General features: G+C 39.7%; 1 protein-coding gene across 1 annotated transcript; it reads left to right on the plus strand.

Annotated features, from left to right (window-relative positions):
• Positions 1 to 1,335: 1,335 nt before the first annotated feature.
• LOC124417167 lies at positions 1,336 to 20,680 on the plus strand. Its single transcript, XM_046900124.1, has 3 exons — positions 1,336 to 1,895; positions 15,914 to 16,346; positions 17,744 to 20,680. Exons 1-3 carry the CDS (start codon positions 1,769 to 1,771, stop codon positions 17,799 to 17,801), a joined length of 618 nt encoding a protein of 205 aa, XP_046756080.1. The 5' UTR covers positions 1,336 to 1,768; the 3' UTR covers positions 17,802 to 20,680.
• Positions 20,681 to 20,864: the final 184 nt, after the last annotated feature.

Consider the following 20,864-nt stretch of genomic DNA (forward strand, 5'->3'; position numbering starts at 1 on the left):
CTTGGTCCTGGTTTATGTAGCTGGCCTGGTTTCAAACCAAGGCTTTGTGAAATTTCTTGGATCAAACCTTTGTTCCGTGTGCATCAAAGGCAGTCCCCTGGCACAGTGTGCTCTTGGAAATAGTGTTGTTCTGAAGTCTGTAGTAGAGAGTAGCCTCTCTTTGTGATGGAAAATATCCGAGGGTTAATGCTGTTTCTGCCCTTCTGCAACGACTGGCTTTGGGCTCTGTCTCTTAATTCTCTCTGACTTCATGCACCAGGAGACTCTCAGCTGCTTGTTCTGCACCCTCCTGCAGCACAGCTGCTGCTCCCGAGCTGATGGATGGACACTTTCAGAAACTGCATTGCTTTTTGTCTGCTGGAGTTCGTAATATTTGCACATATGAAGGAGCGCAGGCCAGTGAGAAGCCACTTCTTAAGACTTAAGCTGACTCATGTCAGGAACTAATTCTAATAGGTGCAATTCTAATGCAGTGCCTATGGCTTTTGAGGAGTTTGTAAATGTAGAGAAAAAGCCATACGTGATTTTTACTAACTATTAATAAATAAACCTGATGTGTGCTGAGGGTTGTTACCTAGGAGAATGTAGGTGGTTTTAATCCTCAGCGTGGAAATCAAAGCATCATTACATCACCGGGGGAAGATGATGGACTTTTGTTCCAAGTGCTGTACACGGTTCAGGCTTTCTGGCAATGTCCCTGGGATCATATTCATTTCTTCTGAAGCTGCAAATTGATTAAATTAGATCAGTGAAAGGCCACTAATGACATGTTTTGCTTTTCCTTTTAGTGCAGCAGCCTGTTAATCTTACATTTGGAGTAGGAATCACATGGTAGCTGGCTATTCAAAAGAGCAATTGGTCAGGGTCTAAGCGTGCACAATACAGTGAGGCTTGTGACCACAGCTATTAAAAGAGAAAACAAAGAAGGAAGGTCCTACAATACTGCCTCATGTTCATATTTATAGTGGCTGAATAAGAGTGCTTTGTTGCAGTCATTTTTTTTTCCTAACTAGTTGTGTGAAATTTTAATGTTGTTTTTGAGTTCCAGTGCTGAAATATCTTTTCCAGAAACATTGTTCTATCTGTTTCTGAAAGTTTGGAAAACACTTTGTGTGTGTGTATGTGTCTGTCTGTCTGTCTGGGCTCTGGGCTTCTGCAAGGTGAAGTGTTCATGCCTGTTGGTGAAGCCATAGATACGTTGATTGCTCTGAAAATAACGCATCCTATTTATTTCTATGGAAACTACAACAGATGCAAGGAGCACAATGGCACTGTTTGATAGAGCAAATTCATAGCTACAAAACACAATTTTTCAATGTAGTGTCCACCATTAGCTGTGCATTTCACCAGCGATGACCAACAGTCCGCATGACATGCTTGTAACAACCTGCATCAGCAGAAGTGACCCACTGTTGCTGTTGCCACTGCTGAAACACACCACCCACTGCCTCACTGTGATCACATCCACTGCATGGTCTCCATAAATGTTCATCAAGCATCAATGAATGTCAGTGGGTGCCATTGTTTCAGCATGAGGAAATCAATGATCCACCTTTGCTTCATGTGCATGTCCATGTCAGACTGTTCCACTGCTGCTATGTGTGGCACAGCAACAACATGTCACAGAATGCTGGCAGGAAGGTTCAGCCTCTGCTGCCATCCCACCAACGTCTTGTGCTGTAGCAGAAGTGCTGAGTCACAGCCTGAAACAGTGATGAAGCACCTGGTGGGAAGGTAGGGTCAACCCAGGGGAGCTCAGGTGCAAGAAATGCAGTTGAATGATTGGAAAGGGGTGGAGGCAGGATCCACCCCTTCCCAGACCTCGTTTAAGGGTTGGCAGTGGATGCTAGGGCATCTCTTGCTGGATATCCCTGCCTTCCTGAGGCCTTCCAAAGGTAAGCAGCTCTTTTCCTTCATTTCTGTATCTGTGACTGCTGCATTTGGGCTTGTTCTCATTTGCTGTAGTTAAAGACTTTGCTACCCCGCTATTATCATCCTATTATAGCATAACGTGGGCCAACTTAATAAAATAGGAGGTATTACTTTCAGAGCATTCCTCATATTTTTTGCCTTACACCAATGCACATGTACAGGGGAGATCAGTTGCTCTGGCTCACTGGGTCACTGAGGCCACTCCCATCACAAGCTTTCAGTGAAGTCTCATGGTTTTTATTCTTTCAATTCTTTTTGGCTCCAATTCACATCATAACTACTGTTCTTTGCTTCCTTCTCACAATCTCTGTTTCCTGAGCTGTAGTGAGGCTTTTTGACATCTCGAAGGAGCTCTCCATATCTTGCCTCCTGTCCCTTCCTGGTGTCCCACTGTCATCATGCTGCTCCTGCTTATGGCTCTGGACCAGTATCCTTTCCTCCTGGGTGGTGGTATCAACTCAAATGTATTTATTCCTTACATTGCCCTTCGTCCACTTCCATCAGTGTCCCAAGTCTCTTTCATTTTTCAATTCGGTCAATTCTTTCTTAAACGAACCTTTAAATACCATGGAATTGATGTGGTACTTTCCACCACTATTTTTTGATTGCATAGCACTGCCTCTGGTTTTGTGATAGAATTTGTTTCAATTGTAATTTCTTGGGTGTGGAATCTGCTTTACGTGTGTGTGTCCATTGTACCTACATGTACAACAATTCATCTTCTGCCTGCTGAGAACCAAGGGAAGCTGAGTTATATACCATGTACTCAGTGTATTTTAAGCATTTCAGGTAGCTACATTTACGCTTTTTCAACAGCCAAATTAATGGCAAAATATATAAACATCTGATTGTTGATGTAATTCCCATGACTTTAAATGAGATCTGGGCATTACTTAAGGTTGCACCATAACAATTCTTTTTAATCTCTAGAACTTTTTATATCAGTATCTACATTTGTATAATTTACATTTTCTTCTCTCCATCTCCATACAAACCATAATTATTTGCATTCCCATTTTGATACTCCCCCAAATGCGATTCACATCTCATTTATATACTACTATAGCCGTTTAATTAAATTAATTTTTACAACAGCCTCAGGTAACAGAATGATTTTAATTCCGCATAGTCTTTGTGGATTCAATCAGCTTTATGTAGTCAGGCTGGGTTTTCTGAAAAGCTTGTTTTCTCTGCAAGCACTACAAACACTCATTTATCTAAGCATTCAGCGTGGTGGGTATTCAGCAGAGTATTTTGGAAGACTTGGCCGTAGCTGCTGGTGCTGAGCCATACGGTCTGTCTCGGAGAATTCTCAGGTTTTATTTTCTCAAGTTCTCCCAAAGTTGGGGACAAGGAATCCCTTTGAAATATGCAGCTAGGCTCTAGATGGCTGAGAAATGAAGTGCAAATCTCAGCTGCGGTGTCTTGCCAACGTGGATTGCAAGCAATGGTAAAGCTAGACTAGAAATAACAGGAGAAATGCAGAAAAGGCCTTTGAGTCTCCTTCTGTGGAGATATTCAAGACCTGGCTGGACGTTGTTTTGTGATACCTATTGTAGGGTACTGCTTTGACGGGGGGTGGACTTGATGATCTCTTTATGTCCCTTCCAATCTCTGTGATTCTGTGAAACAAAAAGGTTGAGTTATGGAGTTGCAGCCACTTTAAAGCTGTTGAGGCTGAATATTAGGTTATTTTGCTAGATAGCCACACAATTGTGTGTCTGTTTTGAAGTGCAATATAAAAGTTCAGTATCTGAAATTAAATATATACTTTTTAATGTCGACTTTCTGGGCAGGATTAAATTTGAGAGAGCAGAACCAGAACCTCTGCAAATGACCTTCTTATAGGAGCTTCAGGCAGTCCTTAAATAAACTGCACTCATCGGCCACGTGAATGATTGTCACTGGTGTAGTAAAGCTGTGATTATTTTCCCTGAGGAATTCCTTTGTATCTGTTCCTCCCTATGAGGTTCTTGAAGGCTGTTTTTCCTATAAACCAGCTTTACTCTGCCAAGGAAACAATGGCTCCAGAGATCCTGTAGGATCTTCCTGCTCGATATTGCCTAGCAAGCCAATTAGCTTGATATTTTTATCTCTAACCTGATTTGGAACTAATTGTAAATTACTATTTTACCATTCTGTTTTCTGTGATAAATGCCCTACTCAATTATTATTAGATCTGCTCCTAGGGCAGCTGAACCTCCCGCTATCTATCTGTGCCATACCTCTGGCGCTTGTGCCTGAGCAGTATGCAGAGCTGCCTCTTCATTCTGGCCCAGAGAACGTGTGCTCTCTTCACAGCAACACAGGCTCTTCCAGCACACCCTGCACTGCAGCACAAGTACTCCTCTCTATTAAGGCTTTTGTCAGTGGTTTTAATATCTATCCATTTGCCTTCAAAACAAAGCCTAATTCTGTATCCTAAATTTAGAAAGTTGGAGTCCATATTTTTTTTAGTTCAACTCCATGTTCTCTGCTTTTTATTTTTTATCTCACTATATTTATCTCAGAGCCTACCAAGAAATAACATTTAAAGCTTGAGATGCATTTTTCTTTTGTTTAAGACAGAGTACATCTACCTTTGCAATTTGGAAGTAAATCTGTCGATCATTCCCATTTGGTGCAGTTTGCCTCACATCACTGCTGGTATCAGAGCACACAAAGTGGATTGCTTCTGCTTAAAAGTAAACTAGAATATGCAATCCAGGAACACCTATGAATGTCCATTAAGCAGCTGGAGAACCCTTAAGAGCTGGAGATCCCTTGGTCCGCTCCAAAGCTTATCCAAAGTGGTGTATATTATGGACGCTGGGTTCTCAGTGTTCACTATTGAGCTGTGCAGGTGTTTTCTCATCTCGTGTCATGGTGCAGGAACAAGGAGATGAAGGTACGTATGTGATACGTGCAAACGTAGCTCTCAGGTCGAGGATGGCTCTTGGCCCATTTTGGAGAAGTTCATTGGAGATGAAGAAATAGGATCAGAGAAGCAAATAGCCTTTCTCATACTCTTTTCTCTTCTCAAGACCAAGGAACATTTCTGTTCCTGCTCTGTGCTCAGTGACTCAAAATCTTGCTGGCTGTTTCTGTTTAGGCTGCTGAGCAGTGATGCTCCTCTTAGCGTGTGAGATAAATTACCTGCAGCCCAAGAGTGCTGTGCACAGATCACTGTCAGAAGAAGCAGAAAAGCAGTTTACAGCCTGACTTTGCAGTGTATGCCTAAGTGTAACGTTGTCTGTCTAGCTTCAGCTAACAGGAGACATCAGGCTCACAATCAGCTACAAAGACCTCCAATGAATGGAGTACATTGCTGATCAGAACTACTTTCCAAGTCTGGTTCCTTCCTATGAAAGTTAACTACCGTATTCCATGTAAGTACTGAAAGACAATGCAGGATTCATCTATCCAGACTTAATCATTTGCATCTGAGCTTGTCATCTAAGTCCAGTGTGCTCATTCAAGCAGGCAGTTCTCTTCCACGCACAGCTGAGTTCAGGGGATCATGTATTGGAAAGTCTTGCACAAAAGTGAGCTTTGTGCTCTAAATTACTGAGATGATCCCTTTTGCATAGCACTTTAATTGAGGCTTTTGCTACAGCAGAAGTTTAACCCTATAAGTAATTGGTAAAGACAGCTGACCTGTTAATATTGTATTAGATTCAGTCTAATCTGGAAGAAAAACCGTAGAACAGTTACTGCATTAGCTAGCCCAATGAATCACTGAAAAAGAGAAGCATAATATGAATGTTGTGCACAGCAAGTCAAAATATGCTTGGAATATTTCAGAAGGGCAACACTGAGATGAAACAAAAAAGGCTGCTCATTTCCCATGTGTTTTCCTGTGGAACTGTAGCATGGAGCCCCTCAGTCTGCCTTTGGGTATCCCTTAGGCAACAGGAACCAGTATGCAGATAGGAAAAGACTGAATGCTTTTAGAATCTCAAACATTTTTTTTTGTTGGAAAGTGTGCATGCAGTCATGACTTTTTTGGAAATTCACTGTCTGCCTTTTCAGGTGTGTATTCTATCTGCCAGTCTGAGTCTTAACCACTTGAGAACTGATTCAAGGATTGTATGATTCAGAAACAGTAAATGGTTAGAAAAGCTGTTGGAGATTATTTGGTATTAAAACATCCTTTTCCTTTCCCTGAGCAAAATGAGGAGCTTGGGGAGACTGTGAGATGCTGAGCTTCTCAGTGAAGAATCCATGTGTGCGAAGGCTGGAGCAGAAGCCAGTGGGTTGTTCTGCAGTTTGTTCCATTGGCTTGGCAGTCTCAGGCTGAGCACCACTGTGCCCCACTCAGCACTCTGTTCCACGAGGGTGACAGGTCTATGACAGCAAACTGTGCACCAAGGCGTGTGAGGCCCCGCCAGCCTCCCTGCCAGCCCTAGCACCATTTCACCAGAACTAGAAAGCAGAGAGAGGCAGGGTCATACTGATCTTCACTTGGCTTGCATGAGTGAGACAGGAAAAGGAGGGATGAAATCCCTCATCTCATCCTCTGGAGGAAGAGCCAGGTCCTCCGTTCCACTTCTGTGCTAAATCTGGAGCAGAGGAGTCACAACTGGGAAGTACGTGGAGAAACTGAGAGCTGATGATAGGCAGATAGGAAAGAGCAGGCATGTGAACGGCCTGATAAAATATAAATGTTTGGGATGGTTAAGTAGGATATCATTACAGCTGTGAATTTTGACAACTGCTAGTACCTGTGAATTTCACTGGTCAGCATTTACTATTTCACTGACACCCTGCTTGCTAAGCCATCATTTCCAGGATTTGTTCAGCCATTCCAAATCTGTGAGCAGATTCAGACAACTCTATTTCTTAAATGAACAGGTAAACCTGTAGTTCTCTCTTTAATACCAAATGTAGGTGGTGTTGCCCACTGAGACTGAGCACAGTCTGTCAACGTGCCAGTGAGAGTTGTCATGTTTGTAGCATCTTTTGGTTTCTTAAGCCTGGAAGGAAGTTCTGAACTACGAAAACAGGGAAAATCATGGGATCTCAACAGCTAAAATAATTTTTCCTGGCTGTGAAAATTCCAAAAAAGTTTTGGGCAATTGATAATTGAGGCTTCTCTTCCTTCCTAGACTCGTGCACAAATTATTTTTTTTATGGCAAAAGAGGCAAAAATATTTTTAGTTTAATTTTTGTTTCCACGAAGGATAAATAAAGAGAAAATACAGCATTCAGAAATACAGTTTTATTATAAGTCCTTCACCTCTATCATTTACTATGAAAAGGCCTACAGCTCCCCGCAGGGAGCAGCAGGGCAGTGCTGAGCTCTGCTCTCTGGTGGTAGCAACAGCAGCCGAAGGAATGGCAGGGAACTGTCAGGGGATGTCAGGTAGGGGTCAGGGAAAGGCTCTGCCCCAGAGGGTGGTGGGCATGGCCCCGTGTTGCTGGAGCTCAGGGAGCACTGGGACACCCCTCTCAGCCATAGGGTTTGGGTGGTCCTGTGTGAAGCTGGAGGTTGAACTACAGGAACCTGCTTGGAAGAATCTCATGGGATCAGACCCTAGAAGGAAGAGGAAACCAAGAGAGAAGGTCAGTATTCAAGTATCTCATCTTCCAGGCCCAGAGTCAGTGCGTTTGTGCTAGAAGTCTAGCAAGGCAGGAGGCCTGAATGGATGAGCAAGGGGACCATGAGTAAACTCAGACAGAAGAAAGAAGTGTACAGAATGTGGAAAAGGGGACAGGCCACTTGTGAGAAAGATAGAGGTGTTGTTAGAGTATGCAGGGACGTGACAAGAAAGGCTAAGGCCAGTTTGGAATTTAATCTGACAACGAGTGTAAAGGACAACAAGAAGGGCTTCTTCACATATATCAGGTGCAAAAGAAAAACGAGCAAAAATGTGGACCTGCTGCTGAGCGGGGCAGGTGCTCTGGTGGCAAAGGACTCAGAGAAGGCCGTTACTGAATGCCTTCTTTGCTTCAGTCTTCACTTCTGAGATGGGCCGTCTGGAGCAGCAGACCCTGGAGACCAGGGAGGAAGTCCAGAAAAAGCCTTTCCCTTGGTGGTTAGAAATAATTTGGGCAAACTTAACAACCACAAGTCCATGGGACCAAATGGGATGCAGCCAGGAGTACTGAGGGAACTGGTGGATGTTATTGGATGGGTGGTGGATGCTAGGCTGCTCTCCACAATTTTTGAGAAGTCATGGAGAACAGGAGAGGTGCCTCAGGACCAGAAAAAAGGCCAGTGTCCCCCAGGGGTCTGTACTGGGTACTCTAGGATGGTTAAGGGGCTGGAGCATCTCTCCTATGAGAAAAGGCTGAGAGGACTGGGCCTGTTTAGCCTGGAGAAGACTGAAAGAGGATCTTATTAATGTGTAAAAATATCTTTAGGGAAGGTATCAATACTATGAGGCCAGGCTGTTTTCTGTGGTGCCTGGCAGCAGGATAAGAGATAACTGCCTCAAACTGAAACACGCAAAGTTCCGTTTGCACGTGAGAAAAACCTTTACTTTGAGAGTTACAAAGCACTGGAACAAGGTGCCTAGAGAGACTGTGGACTCACCTTTCCTGGAGATATTCAAAACCCACCTGGATGTGATCCTGGGCAATGTGATCTAGATGACCCTGCTTGAAGCAGGAGTTTGGGTTAAATGAATTCAAGCGGTCCTTTCCAGCCTCAACCATTCTGTAATCCTTGTAGGTCCCTTTCATTGGGATATTCTATGATTCTGTGATAACTCTATGATGTTACAGTATATTTGCATACATGTGTTTTCATTTTCAGTAACAAATATAAAATTGAGATAAGGTCTCCTACTCAATATTTTGTCCTGTAGAGAACGGTACCGATAATCTATTACCAAAAAAACATGAGATTAAGTATTTCTCCAAGACATTCCACCAATTTGTGTCAACACTGTCCTTCCTGTTTGCATTTATTGAATGGGTTTTTTTCAAGTTATAGCCATCCTGGAGTTAAATACTAAAGCAATGAAGAGTCTTTTACTTCCTCTGTTAAACTGTACTGATTTTCTCACATGATTAAAAATCTACACCTATCCCAATCTTAATAGGTCATCTGCATTGAGCCTTTTGATCTTGTAATACCTTTGTCTGCTAGATTTTAAAGAGCTATCAGAAATTTCCTTGTGTATGTGCTTATAGGCTCTGATCATATGATGTGTTACCTTTCTCTTTGATAAAGCTAACGAGATGGATCTCTTTAAACCTCTGTGCCAGGAAGATTTCTTTTTCAGAACTTAGGTTATTCTTTCAGCTTTTTTTTTTTCTTGAACATTTCTGATTTCTTTCTGGGGCGAGGATGGATATCAGAAGTTGGCACAGTATGTTTTATTATGAAAGGGGTGCAAAACTATGTGGTAAGAATAGATTTAAGTAAGTTAGAAATAATTATTTCCTCTTTCATCTGAATCTGTCCAAGCTCTATGTTGCTCTCACTGAGACTTGTTAACAGGATAAGGATTGTTATGATTAGTTAGATAGCTGCTTATGGTCTGATTGCTTTGTTCTAGTTGTCTGGACTGAGCTACTGCTTGTAGCAGTAATAAAATGTTCATAGTGTTGTATTAATCTTTAATAGATCTGTAATGCCGAGAATGCACAATAATGGTATTTTAGGGATGATAGTTACCATTATATTTTTCAATATTATAATACTTCTGTCCCAAAGGCACTTTAGCTAGCATATTTACATGACATTAAGAGAGAAGCCTCCCATGATTCATATTCATTGTAAATAGAAAACTTTTTAAATATTTCAACAAATAATCCTAGGGAATTAGGCATCTGTGGGTCGTAAAAATCTGAGTTAGTGAAAGCCATCTCTGGAAGTGTATCAGACACCTTATAGCTTCAGAATAAAGTTCCTCTGTGTAGGATTCATCTCTAGTTTATAACTTGCTTGGGCAAATCATATGGCCGTGGTTGGCTTTCAAATGAAGTATTTCCTATGTTGCAGTTCCCATAAATGTGTATTTAGAATAAAACATTAAAATGCGACTTCTTAAATTCAAGTAGCTCAAACAAATCCTGCTTGACCTACTTTGTTGTAAGCAAGCTAACTTTATATGGACATATTTATAGCAGTTTACCGTTGTTTTATGGGATCATTTCTAGTATTTCATTTGTAATGTTATGAAGAGCTCACAAGTGCTTTTGGCTGCCGTCAGTAGACGTTATGTTGATTGCAGTTTTTTTTTATGATATTGTACGAAATTCCTGCAGAACTGTCTGTACAAGGATATTCTTTGCATTAGTTGTATTCTGTGTTTGGGAAGAACAAGTAGACTTCCGTGCAAACTGCTGAATGTACATTTTGGTCATGTGTTTTGGCTCCTGGACTTAACGTATGGCTGGTGAGAGCAGGAAGAAGTCAGGTAGGTTGAAACTACTTCTTGTATGTTTCTGACATGTGTACATTTCCCTCCCTTCAAAAGAAAATTTAATCAAAAAACAGGAGGAAAGTGTCTGAAGAAAATATTTATTTTATTAAGATAGCAATCTAAAAAGTTCACAGTGTAACAAGGTCTTGGTAATGAACATTGGACTGGTAATGATCTCCTAACAGTGACTCCATCTTCCCTCTGTTTATTCTTAATCAAGGTAAGGCAAGTTTCTTCTTTTCGTGTCTTCTTGTGTCATAAATGTTCAGTTTTCCTAATTGTTCTAGTAACCCTTCTTTGTACTTCAATGAATCTCACTGGAACATGGGGGTATAATTACATAAAGTACTCCAAAGTTCCTGCACACAGGTTTTACCAACACTTCTGTTAAGTAATCTGTTTTCAATGAAAATACTTAGTCCTGTTTCACCCTAGTATCATGCTTGATCTTTTTGCTGTGGTTGCTTAACAGGTCAGGCTGTTAGCCATCCTGTACTCAGCCACACAGGTCTTTTCCTTCCTCACACATTTTCAACCAGTGAATGGAGTGATGCCACCATATTTGTAATTGATTAAAAGTGACTGAGGAGACTAGAGACTTTCTTCAAACTTTCCAACCAGTTGCTGGCTGTGAGATTCCACTGTGTAGCCAGGAGGGTTTGGAATTGTCTGAAGCAGGGGAAAGCTATGTATTTTTAATCTTAAGCTTACAGCAGATTTGAAATTTCTCAAAGCATGACTTTCTACTTTGTACTATTAGCATTCATCCTATACTCTGTCACTGAAATTATCTATTTCTTCCTAGGATACTCTGATCCTTCACTGTGACATTGTATCCCAGTTTATATTAATATGGTTTCTAGTGTTTGTTTGTTTGCTTGTTTCTGTTTTTGGGAATGGTGTGAAATAAATACTATATGAAAATACTATCTCAGAAAGAACCCTGGAAGACTTGGGACACATTGGCATCTCAAGTACTCAGTTCCCCCCACTAAGATCTTTATTCTCTACTTTGTGTACCGTTTAGTCTCATTGAAAATAGGGTAGGTTACCTGCAGATTATCCTGTATGTACAGCTCTATGCAGAGAAGTAATTTTATATTTAAATAAAAGTTATGTTTTGTCATACTTTATAATTTTCTTTAGCATTCCATTCAAAAGCATTTGAAAACTTTGCTGATGTCTGACTAATAGTGGAATAGTTGATGAATCTCTTCTTGAGTGAACCTTTCTCATTTTAGGACTGGAATGAAAAGATGGAATATATTAAAAATGTATTTCAGAACAGGACACTGAGATATCAAAATATTCTAGAATTTGGAGACTTATGCCCTGAGGTTCTCAACCTGTGTTGAACTCTTTGACCTTTGCCTTCTACGCTGGTTTCTTTTCATGTGTGCACCAAATGACTGGTGTTAATTTGCCATTCAGTACACAGAAGTGCTCCTCCGTTACTAAAAATTAAGAGTGATTTTATTCTAGTTACTATTTATCTTTGTTTCATTTTCATTGCGATGAAAATGAAGTAGTCCCACTTTTTGCCTTTAAAAAAAGAATTATTTTTTTTTCACTGGGCTTTCCATGACTTATTTCAGATTCATTTCTGGAAGCTCTTATTTTCTTCTTTCCCACTTTATACTCTTAAGTTGTACATCTCTCTTCTGACTTCATTCCTTTAAAAATCCTGGTTTGTCTTTTTATTTCTTTGGGGTGGTTATTCATATGGAGCCCATTTTTCACTGATGTGTCTTTGCTTGCTGTTCAAATTTCAGTAATACTTATCTATTGCTTTCAAATTGAGCATGAAGGTATAGAGTTTAAGTTCCTAAGTTTTTCAGCCAAATTATTTTCAGTAAATAGTTACCATAGTTACCGAAAGATTCTTCTATTAAAATCAAAATTGAGTCCAGTGTTTGTTTACCATTTCATTTAAACTGAGCCATCTTAGTTCCTTCACTCCAAGGTGATTTGATCAACTCCTTTATAGTGTCCTTGTTGCAAATCAAAACCACATTCACAATAGTATCACTTCATGTGAATTCATAAAACATTTGGAAAAGAAGTCTGGCAACTCTCACACTAACAAGGACATGAATGCCACTACTGACAGAACATTGATTTTCCTGCCTCTGTCTGGAAATTAGATCCTATAGTGATACAATTTCTAGAGGAGATAACATTACTTTTTTAATCAAATCCAATTCTGGCATGCTCTTGAAAATTTTGAGCAAGCTCATTGATGGCTTATCATTCCCCCCAGATTATTTTGACTCAGAAATTCTGTTTTGTCTCTGCTACCTACATTTCTTTAACCTCTCATGTCCTTGTTTCATAATGTTAGTTATGTTTGCATTACTGCAGTTTATTTCTGTAATTTATTTTTATCCCTTTTTGTCATCATTATTCTTAGATGTTTTCATTAGATTCTTTTAAATGATGCAGCAGACATACAGTTTAATTGTTAGTAATTTAGATTGCAGTCTTACCCACAACAGTAAAATACTTTCCTTGAATCATATCATGTTTCTTTTCATTTTTCTTTTATTAGTTATATTTTTAATATTTTTAGGGAAATGTAATATTTCATAACTCCAATCATAGCATGTTATCTTGGGGTAATAAATTCTTCTTGCCTCTTCATAGGCACTGATAGAAATTCTAAGAACATAATTTCTTCAGCAGCTTTTGCACCCAATAATGTATCTGTTCCATTCCTCAAAGCAAGTTGGTCTAATAAAAAATACTGCAACAATTGATATGAATTCCAAACTAGCTGGTAAGGAATAGTAATTTTATTTTGTTTTATTTTATTGAATCTGTTGAACTATAGGTTTTACCAGCTTGCAATAGACTTTGGTATTAGTGGAAGATTACCTGTCCTCTGGAAATCCTGCCATTAGCTTCTCCTGACAGTGCCTTTGAAATGCTAAATCTCTGCTGAATGCATCTTGTCTAGAGGGTGACAAGGAACAGCTGTCACAGTTCAACTCAAGCTAATACAGTCAAGCACTGTGAGAACAAAATAATATTTTGAACTTGCAGTGGGGACCGAATGGTATAGCAGACACCAATAGAAAAAAAAACATATCTTAACAGGAAAATGCAAAAGTTCTATCAAAATTTGCAGTTCTGTAATTGTGAACACTAAGTTGTTTGTAACAGCGCATCTTGAATCTAAATTCCTGGAGATCCTTATCCATTGCCAATAGGGAGGAAAAAAGGAATCATCAAGAACTGCCTGAATCTTAACTTCATATTACTAACAGGTTCAATTAGACAAGCAATCTGTTTGCAGTGTGTGTTTATGCTCTGGTTGACAGGCATGCTGTATTTTTATATTTGTTGCTGGGCTTAGTGCTACTAAACAAATATGTGTTTGTTTATCCTATGTAGAAAGGTAGCAATGGCCATAGCCAACCCAAAACCCAATGGTAATGTGACCTTATGGTGGATAATTTATAAATCATAAATGAATTTGTAAATGCAAAACATTTTCTGAGTCTGTCCTCTGTTGCGTGTCATGCTTTATAAGAAAAAAGATGACTAAAAAAACTTCTGCAAATTCTTCTCTCAGTATTTAGATCTTCTGTTTCCTTTGGGGGAATTAATGGATTTAATAAGGATGCTGCCTTTATACTTAACAAAAAATATGACTGATGCACTACCTGGGTCATAGTTGGTTTCTGAGTGATCATGTTGTTTTCTGCCTCTTTGGTGTTTGAGATTTTTGTGCCTTTCATTGAAAACTACCATATGAGTATACCTTCCTTTTTTGATGGCCTCCCTTCAGATGGAACAAGTTGCTGAGAGCTTTCTTGGAGACTATGAACTTCTGTTTCTAACAAACAATTATGCTAATGGATGGTATGATGCTATTTATTTACTATGTTGATGGCTACATAAGGAATTAAAATTTTATTGTACAGGTTTACAGGAGGTGAAGAACATATTCTTTGTTTTTAATTAGCACCTGCACAGTACTTATGTTTTTTATTCCTCCATGTAGAAACAGTCTGTTTAACCAAGGCTTTTTTCTCCTGTTGACTGATTCAGACACTGCATTATATGAGGACGTTTCTTGCTGTTTTTCAGGAAAGTACCTCTCCTACAGACTGAGCTGCTGTTTGCATGTCTGTAACAGCTAGACAGCATCTTGAGGAGCTCTAGGCAAGTCTTTACTGCTTGAGTTTACACCAGGACTGTTCACTGAGTATTAAAAGTATTTGGGGTGAGGCTGGGAGGACTCAAATGACTCACTTGGTCAGCAGCTATCAGAAACTTCATGATTCCATTGAAGAGTGTAAGAACACCATTCAGAAAAAGTGAATATTCAACATTCCTGAGCGGCTATATGGATGCTGTTCTGAGAAGAGATTGTTGGGCATAGTAGGAGTTCCTTGCCAATTTTAACACGCTAAGTTAAGGCATGAGAGTATATTTATGAGAGTATTGATTACTTCATTGTAGTGATTGCTCATGAGGTTTCCATGCCTTTGTTATTTAGATAAATCAGCTGCTGGTCACTTCAGCTATTCTGTTTCAGAGCTTGATGTAAGTAGATCAGATGGATTAACAGTAACTTCATCCTTTTCTCAGAGTCATGTCAGATTATGTAATTCTTATTCTTGATTAATTGTTTTGCCATGTCAGGGAAAGTTCCTGCTTTCTTTTATTCTGCTCAAGATTATCTCAATTTCATTACAGAGGCCAAAGCTTCTAAAATGCATTTCTTTCAATTTTGTTTTGTTCTGCTTGTTGTTGTTGTTGTTCTTCTTCTTCTTTGTTGTTTTTGTTGTTTTCCAGTTAACATAAGTGACACAGCTGTATGTCTTTGGATGCAGTTGTGACTTAGGCGTGCACTGAGACAAGATTCCAAAGGCTTGATCTATAAAACACTGAAATGTTTTTTGACATGCTGGAAACACAAGCAGGAGATCTCTCTCTCTCTCAAACATTAGAATATTGTCAAGTCTTTCATAGGAATTACGTTTCAAATTCATTCTTGAATCTGAAGTTTGCACGAAGACTTAACTATTAGCCTGTTTGCTCAGAGGATGATCTTCCTCTGGGCACATGACATTAGCAGTTAGAAGCTTGATTTAGCTCTCCATTGAACTTTTCACATTTTAACTGTTTCAGATTAACAAAAAAAAAAACAAAAAAAAAAAAACCAAAAAAAAACCCCAAAACAAACATACAAACAAACAAAAAAAAGAGCCACAAACTTTCTAATATTTATCTACTATCAAAATGTGTTCTGTATTTATTTTGAATATAAATATAAACAATGCTGCACTTAGTTAAAAAATAAAAATAATTTTACAGTTTATAGGACAGTTATATTTTAAATTATAAATATGTAAAAAATATGTACAAAAGAGTAATAGGAAATGATAATCACTGTATTCCAGCAATCAAGCTTCTCAGTAGTTGAACTGGAATACTATGCCCCCAGCTAAACTGTGTGCACCAGCATTCCACAGAGAAAAAATGAGATGAAGAAATGAATTAAGTCCATCAGAACCTTAAGTTAATCATGTCAGTACTTCTAAACGCCATTTTTTTTCCTATCGTTTGTGTTGACGCTAGCTTAATTTCCAGATAAGAACATACTCTTTTTACAGGTCAAAGGGTGATGGCCAGATACAAAGCAGTCTGCGGGTCCTTCACACGTGGGTTAACCAACATGGCTCGCTCGAGCTTTCTTCAGAGGCGTGGAATCAGGACTCCGTGCCCTTGCCAGAAGGAAGGGAAGTGGAGCAGAGGTGCAGTCCGAGGGAGAGGACTTGCGAGCCCCGAAGGCAGCAGGGCCGTGCCGGGCCGCGAGTGCCTCCCGCCCGCGACAGCACCATGGAGAGCGCCCGGGGAGCCGCGCCGCACCGCACAGTACCGGACCGTACAGCAAAATGGCCGCTGCTCCGCGTCTCGCCGTGCAAGTGGGCTCACGCGGGCTGGGGCCAGCGAGCTGGTAGGAACGTGTTCCTGCCCGCACCTTCCAGCCAGCTCGGAGGGAAATCGATCTGCTCTCTTTCCACAAGTCAGCAGTGTGTGTAAAGGGTATGCAGCAAGCCACTAAGTCTGCAGTTGCTATTCTCTACGAACCAAGGTTTGGTTGTCCCCAAACAAAGCAACACCATTAGAGCACTTAAATAAATACATGCACAAATAAATCTGGCTCTGCGTTCATCCGTAGATACTTGGCTAGGTTAAAGTCAGCCTCTGAGACAGCAACCCTGATGCACTTCCAAGAGTGATGAAACTGCTGCTCGGGTGGTTTCACTCAATTTCTCATAATCAAATATATCTTTCAAGGCAATAAATAAGTATAAGAAATATCTAACCTCAGAAATGAAAGTCCAACAAACAAAAAGACCAAAAAGAAAAAAAAAAAAAAGCCACGCTCAGAAGAAGAGTTTGCAAATATTTCTGAACTCTCATTTCAAAAATGACAGGAGCTAATTGTTGCTTTGGTCGTGCTGCTTGTATCCTGAACGTTAAAAGGAATTAATAGGAAAAGGTATCAATTTGTCACAACAGTGCTAATTAATGTTTTACATTTTTTTTCTCTCTTTTAATAGATAATTTGCTGTAATGAGTATATCAGGGCTAAGTGAGAATGGGGCTGCAATAGTGTTTTTCTCAAATTTCTGAAGTTATTTAACCTACTCTCAGTATTAACCTACTGCAGGGACCCTGCTTTAGCTGGGGAGTTGGACTCAAACTCCGACCGCTACCATTTTGTGGTTCTGTGATTCATGATGCATGAAGATTCAAATGAAAAATGTCCCTTTTTATAAATTGAAGAACAAGGTATTCTGTTTCTTTAGTATCAGGAAAATGTTTATTCAGCACGAGCTGTGGTGTATTATAAATAAAGGTCCAGCTGACTTAAAAATTACCACCTGCACTGAATTTTTCATAATTATACTTGATGTATGCTATTGGTATTGAAACATTCGTCAATCCGTTCTCTACTTCTGTGCTTAAAACAATATAAAATATTTGTCTGACTTAATTCAGACACCTTCAAGGCAAGCAACGTAGAAACTTACAAACTGTTTCATATTGGCATAAAAACATCGATCTGTCTTTGTTCTTATGCAAGTCCTGCTCTTTCCTGTTTTTATAATTTGTTCTCAAGCTATATTTCAACTGGAGCAAAAGTAAGTTAACATCACATTTGTAACTGTGAGAGGTGTTTTTTGACGGTTTGGGGTGGTTGTCCTAAGCTATAATTGTCCTGATGAAAGGATATTCAGGCGGATGAGGCTGTGTGGCATGAATGCGGCAATGTGCATTGCCTAAATCAAACAAACAAACAAATTGCCCTCATTTGCAATGTTTTAGATTTCCTATGTGGTGGTTTAGTTCACAAGATGGCTTTATGCTATAGAAAAAATAATGTAATTGGGATCCATAATCAAGATCTGAGACCCCCTCCTTAAAAATTTCAGATTATTTCATCAAGGGAAGAACAACTCAGCTCCTGGTACACGTGAATCCCCACTTTGAAGGACAAAGGAGAAAAACTTTGTGTTTCAAAAGGACCTGCAAGTTGTGGGAAATGGTGGGGGACTGTATTTGCTTCAGATTATTTTGCTTCTCCCTGCAAGGTAAGGAACTTATAATTTAATGGGAAGCTAAATTGTTTAATGGCTTAAGCCATCTTTCCAACAGCAGGAGAATATGAACTGTATAAGAAACAAATGTGCAGATCTGGATCCTCAAGTGAAGAAAAGAAAGTAATGTAAGTAAATAATTTGACTGTCAGAGGGGGTTGAAATTCATCCCTGATTTTCTCTGATATGTGGTATTCTGTGTGTGGAGCAGGGGTTTGCGGTCATAATCTAAGTGGAACTAACAGCATCTATAGCCCAGAGGACGGGGAGAAAGGGCAAAGTATGGTGATGCTCTTACCTGAAAGGGAGAAGGTTATGTGTTCCATGATACAGTAAGGCTGGGATAACTGAGAAGAATTTGCTTGCAGGGAGGTATGAGGACCCCTGTTCTTTGCACTCTGACCTTCCGTTGTCCCTTGCACAGCATTCAAAAGGATTGTGCAGTCCCCTTGATCTATTTAAGAGAAAGAAACTGTGTCAAATCTCTCCATTCCCTAGCCAACTGTCTTTCAGATCACATCTATATTGTATTATAGCAAGATAGTACGATATAAGATGCACATTAATTAATACTGTGTTGATCATTAATCTGTTTGGATAAGGACAATTGCATCTGCTGTAACATAACCGTAAGCAACTCACAACACTTCCGACATAACAGCTCCTGTACACGGTCGTTGTTAGGTAACTTCTAACACTTATTCAAAATGATTAATGTTTCTTTTTCCTGAGGTGTCTTTTTCAATAAATAAGGCCTCAGAGTGTGTTTGTCATTGTTTCCATGTAGTACAATACAGATGGCTGCTCAGATGATTTCTGTAAGAAGTGGTTGCTTTGCTCTGAAAAGCATTTACATTTGGTCCACTGATGTCCACTGACAGAAGTTCTTGTAAGAGCTCTGACATTTAGAGAAAATATAAAATGTACTTTGATTGCTGAAGTTAATTTTAACAAAACCTTTGAACTGTCTAAACAGTCTGATGAAGTAGGCATTGAATTCCAGCTCTGTTGTTATGGTTTTGAATTGTGCATTACAATAAGAAAAACTAAAAACATCTCAAGGCAGGCAAAATTTGAGCATATAAAACCTCAACATTTCTTCCTTATCTTTGCACAATATTATTATGCTTTTCATGTGCTTGCAGAACAGTATGGATATTGAGGTTGCAAAAGTCAGCTATGTTGAGAGGTAGAGGATGGAAGCAATAGCTGTTTTGCAGCCCAGCACTATATTGTTGTTCACTTTGGTCTGTCTTTTTTGCATATGGATGATCCTGGGTACCCACTTGCTGCATGGGAGATTAGTGCCTCTGCCTCCTTACAGGATGAGATGTTTGTTCTGCACTACACTTAGGCTAAGAATATTTACCAAAGCAGCCAGTAGGTATGTAGAGGTGATAGGAGACTCATTAAACTGGTGAACGCATTTATCAGAGGAATAGGTGTAAACACATTTGGTTACTTTAAGTTATGCGAACTTGCATTCTACTGACTCTACAGTCAAATGTACTGATTATTTTTCTTAAGCAGGTCATGCATGGTGCTAGTGACTGCTCAAAAGTAAACATCGCCAACAGCAGTGCAGAAAGAAGTGTTGGACAGACACGAGTAGTATGTACTGTGTTTCAAATACAAGTCATCAGTCATCAATAGGACTCTGATTGTTCGTGCTAGCATTTACCTGTCCATAATGAGGAAATGAAAATTACAATTGCCTTTAAGCAAAACGTTTGTGTGTTTTTAGTTCCTTGCAGGTCCTGTTCTTTCAGCTGTTTCATAGACCTCTGTGTATTTCTCAAGCTTATTGAACTCCACAAGGTTCTCTCCTAGTATTCCCAAGTCCACCTTTATTTTGTATTTACTGTACTGGAAAGAGTGAACTTCGGCATGGATGCATTCTGAAGAAAATTCTGTTGTTGGTTTTTTTGTCTGTTTCTTTTTTTTTTTTTCCTTAAGCCGGAAAGAGATCTGCTTCACTGCTGGTCAGCTGGCAGAGACAAGAATCCAAGAACTGCTGTAGAATGGGGAAACTGGGAAGAACTGACCGATTCCTGTCACTGTGGAGGTTTTCTGCTCTCAGTACTAGCAGGAGACAAACAGGTATTTATCACTGAAAAAAATATATATATCTAACATTAGAAATGCCAGCAGCAGCCTATCTCCAACAGATGCAACTCAGTGCCAGTTTTTTGTCCCTTTGGAAAGTTATTTCTGCATGCTGTGGGAGTGCCTCATGAAGTAAAGTAATGAAGCTATTGTAAATATATATGCCTAAATATGGATCTGAATTAAGAAGTGATTGAATAAGTTGTTTTTTCTACATCAATAATGTAAAACATACTGACTTTTTAGCTGCTTTCTGTTTGTTCTCTGTATAGGAAAAGAAAAGCCAACATCCCAAAAGCAAACAAAAACCTATAGAGAAAGCTAGCCATGTTCACTGCTGAAAAGTAAGTTGCGAGCACTAAAAAGAAACAAATAATGAAGGTTTCCACAGCAACCTAAGTTCTGTAGTGCAAATTGATGACTTTCATTCTGTTTTATTACATAATGATAGGACAGATACTCTATAAGAAGTGCTGGATGCATTCAAAGTTCGATTATTAAGAGGTTTGGTGTGCTCCTAAGACCTGACATCAAGCCATTTAGTTCTAGGGGTTTCTGAAAATGCTGTGTGGAGGGTGTTGTTTTCTTCCTGTGGCCAACCTTGCGCACTGAAGCTGTGTGTTTGGGTTACAGATCTTACCAATAACTGCTCAGGAGGTGTAAGTATGCCTGGTTTGATTTCTGCTCCTCTGAGTAACCTCGGAGGTGTTCCAGAAGAGCAGCAGGAGCACAGCACACCTCACTGCCCCTCCCGGCAGCAGGGCCTGGGGTGAACGCGGCCCCTGGGGGAGGACATGTTACAGAGCAGGAGTAGAACAACGGAACAGTGAGAGAATCCGGCCCTGCACCA

This window comes from Gallus gallus, chromosome 12 (genome assembly GCF_016699485.2).
Source record: "Gallus gallus isolate bGalGal1 chromosome 12, bGalGal1.mat.broiler.GRCg7b, whole genome shotgun sequence".
Taxonomy (NCBI): Eukaryota; Metazoa; Chordata; class Aves; order Galliformes; family Phasianidae; genus Gallus; species Gallus gallus.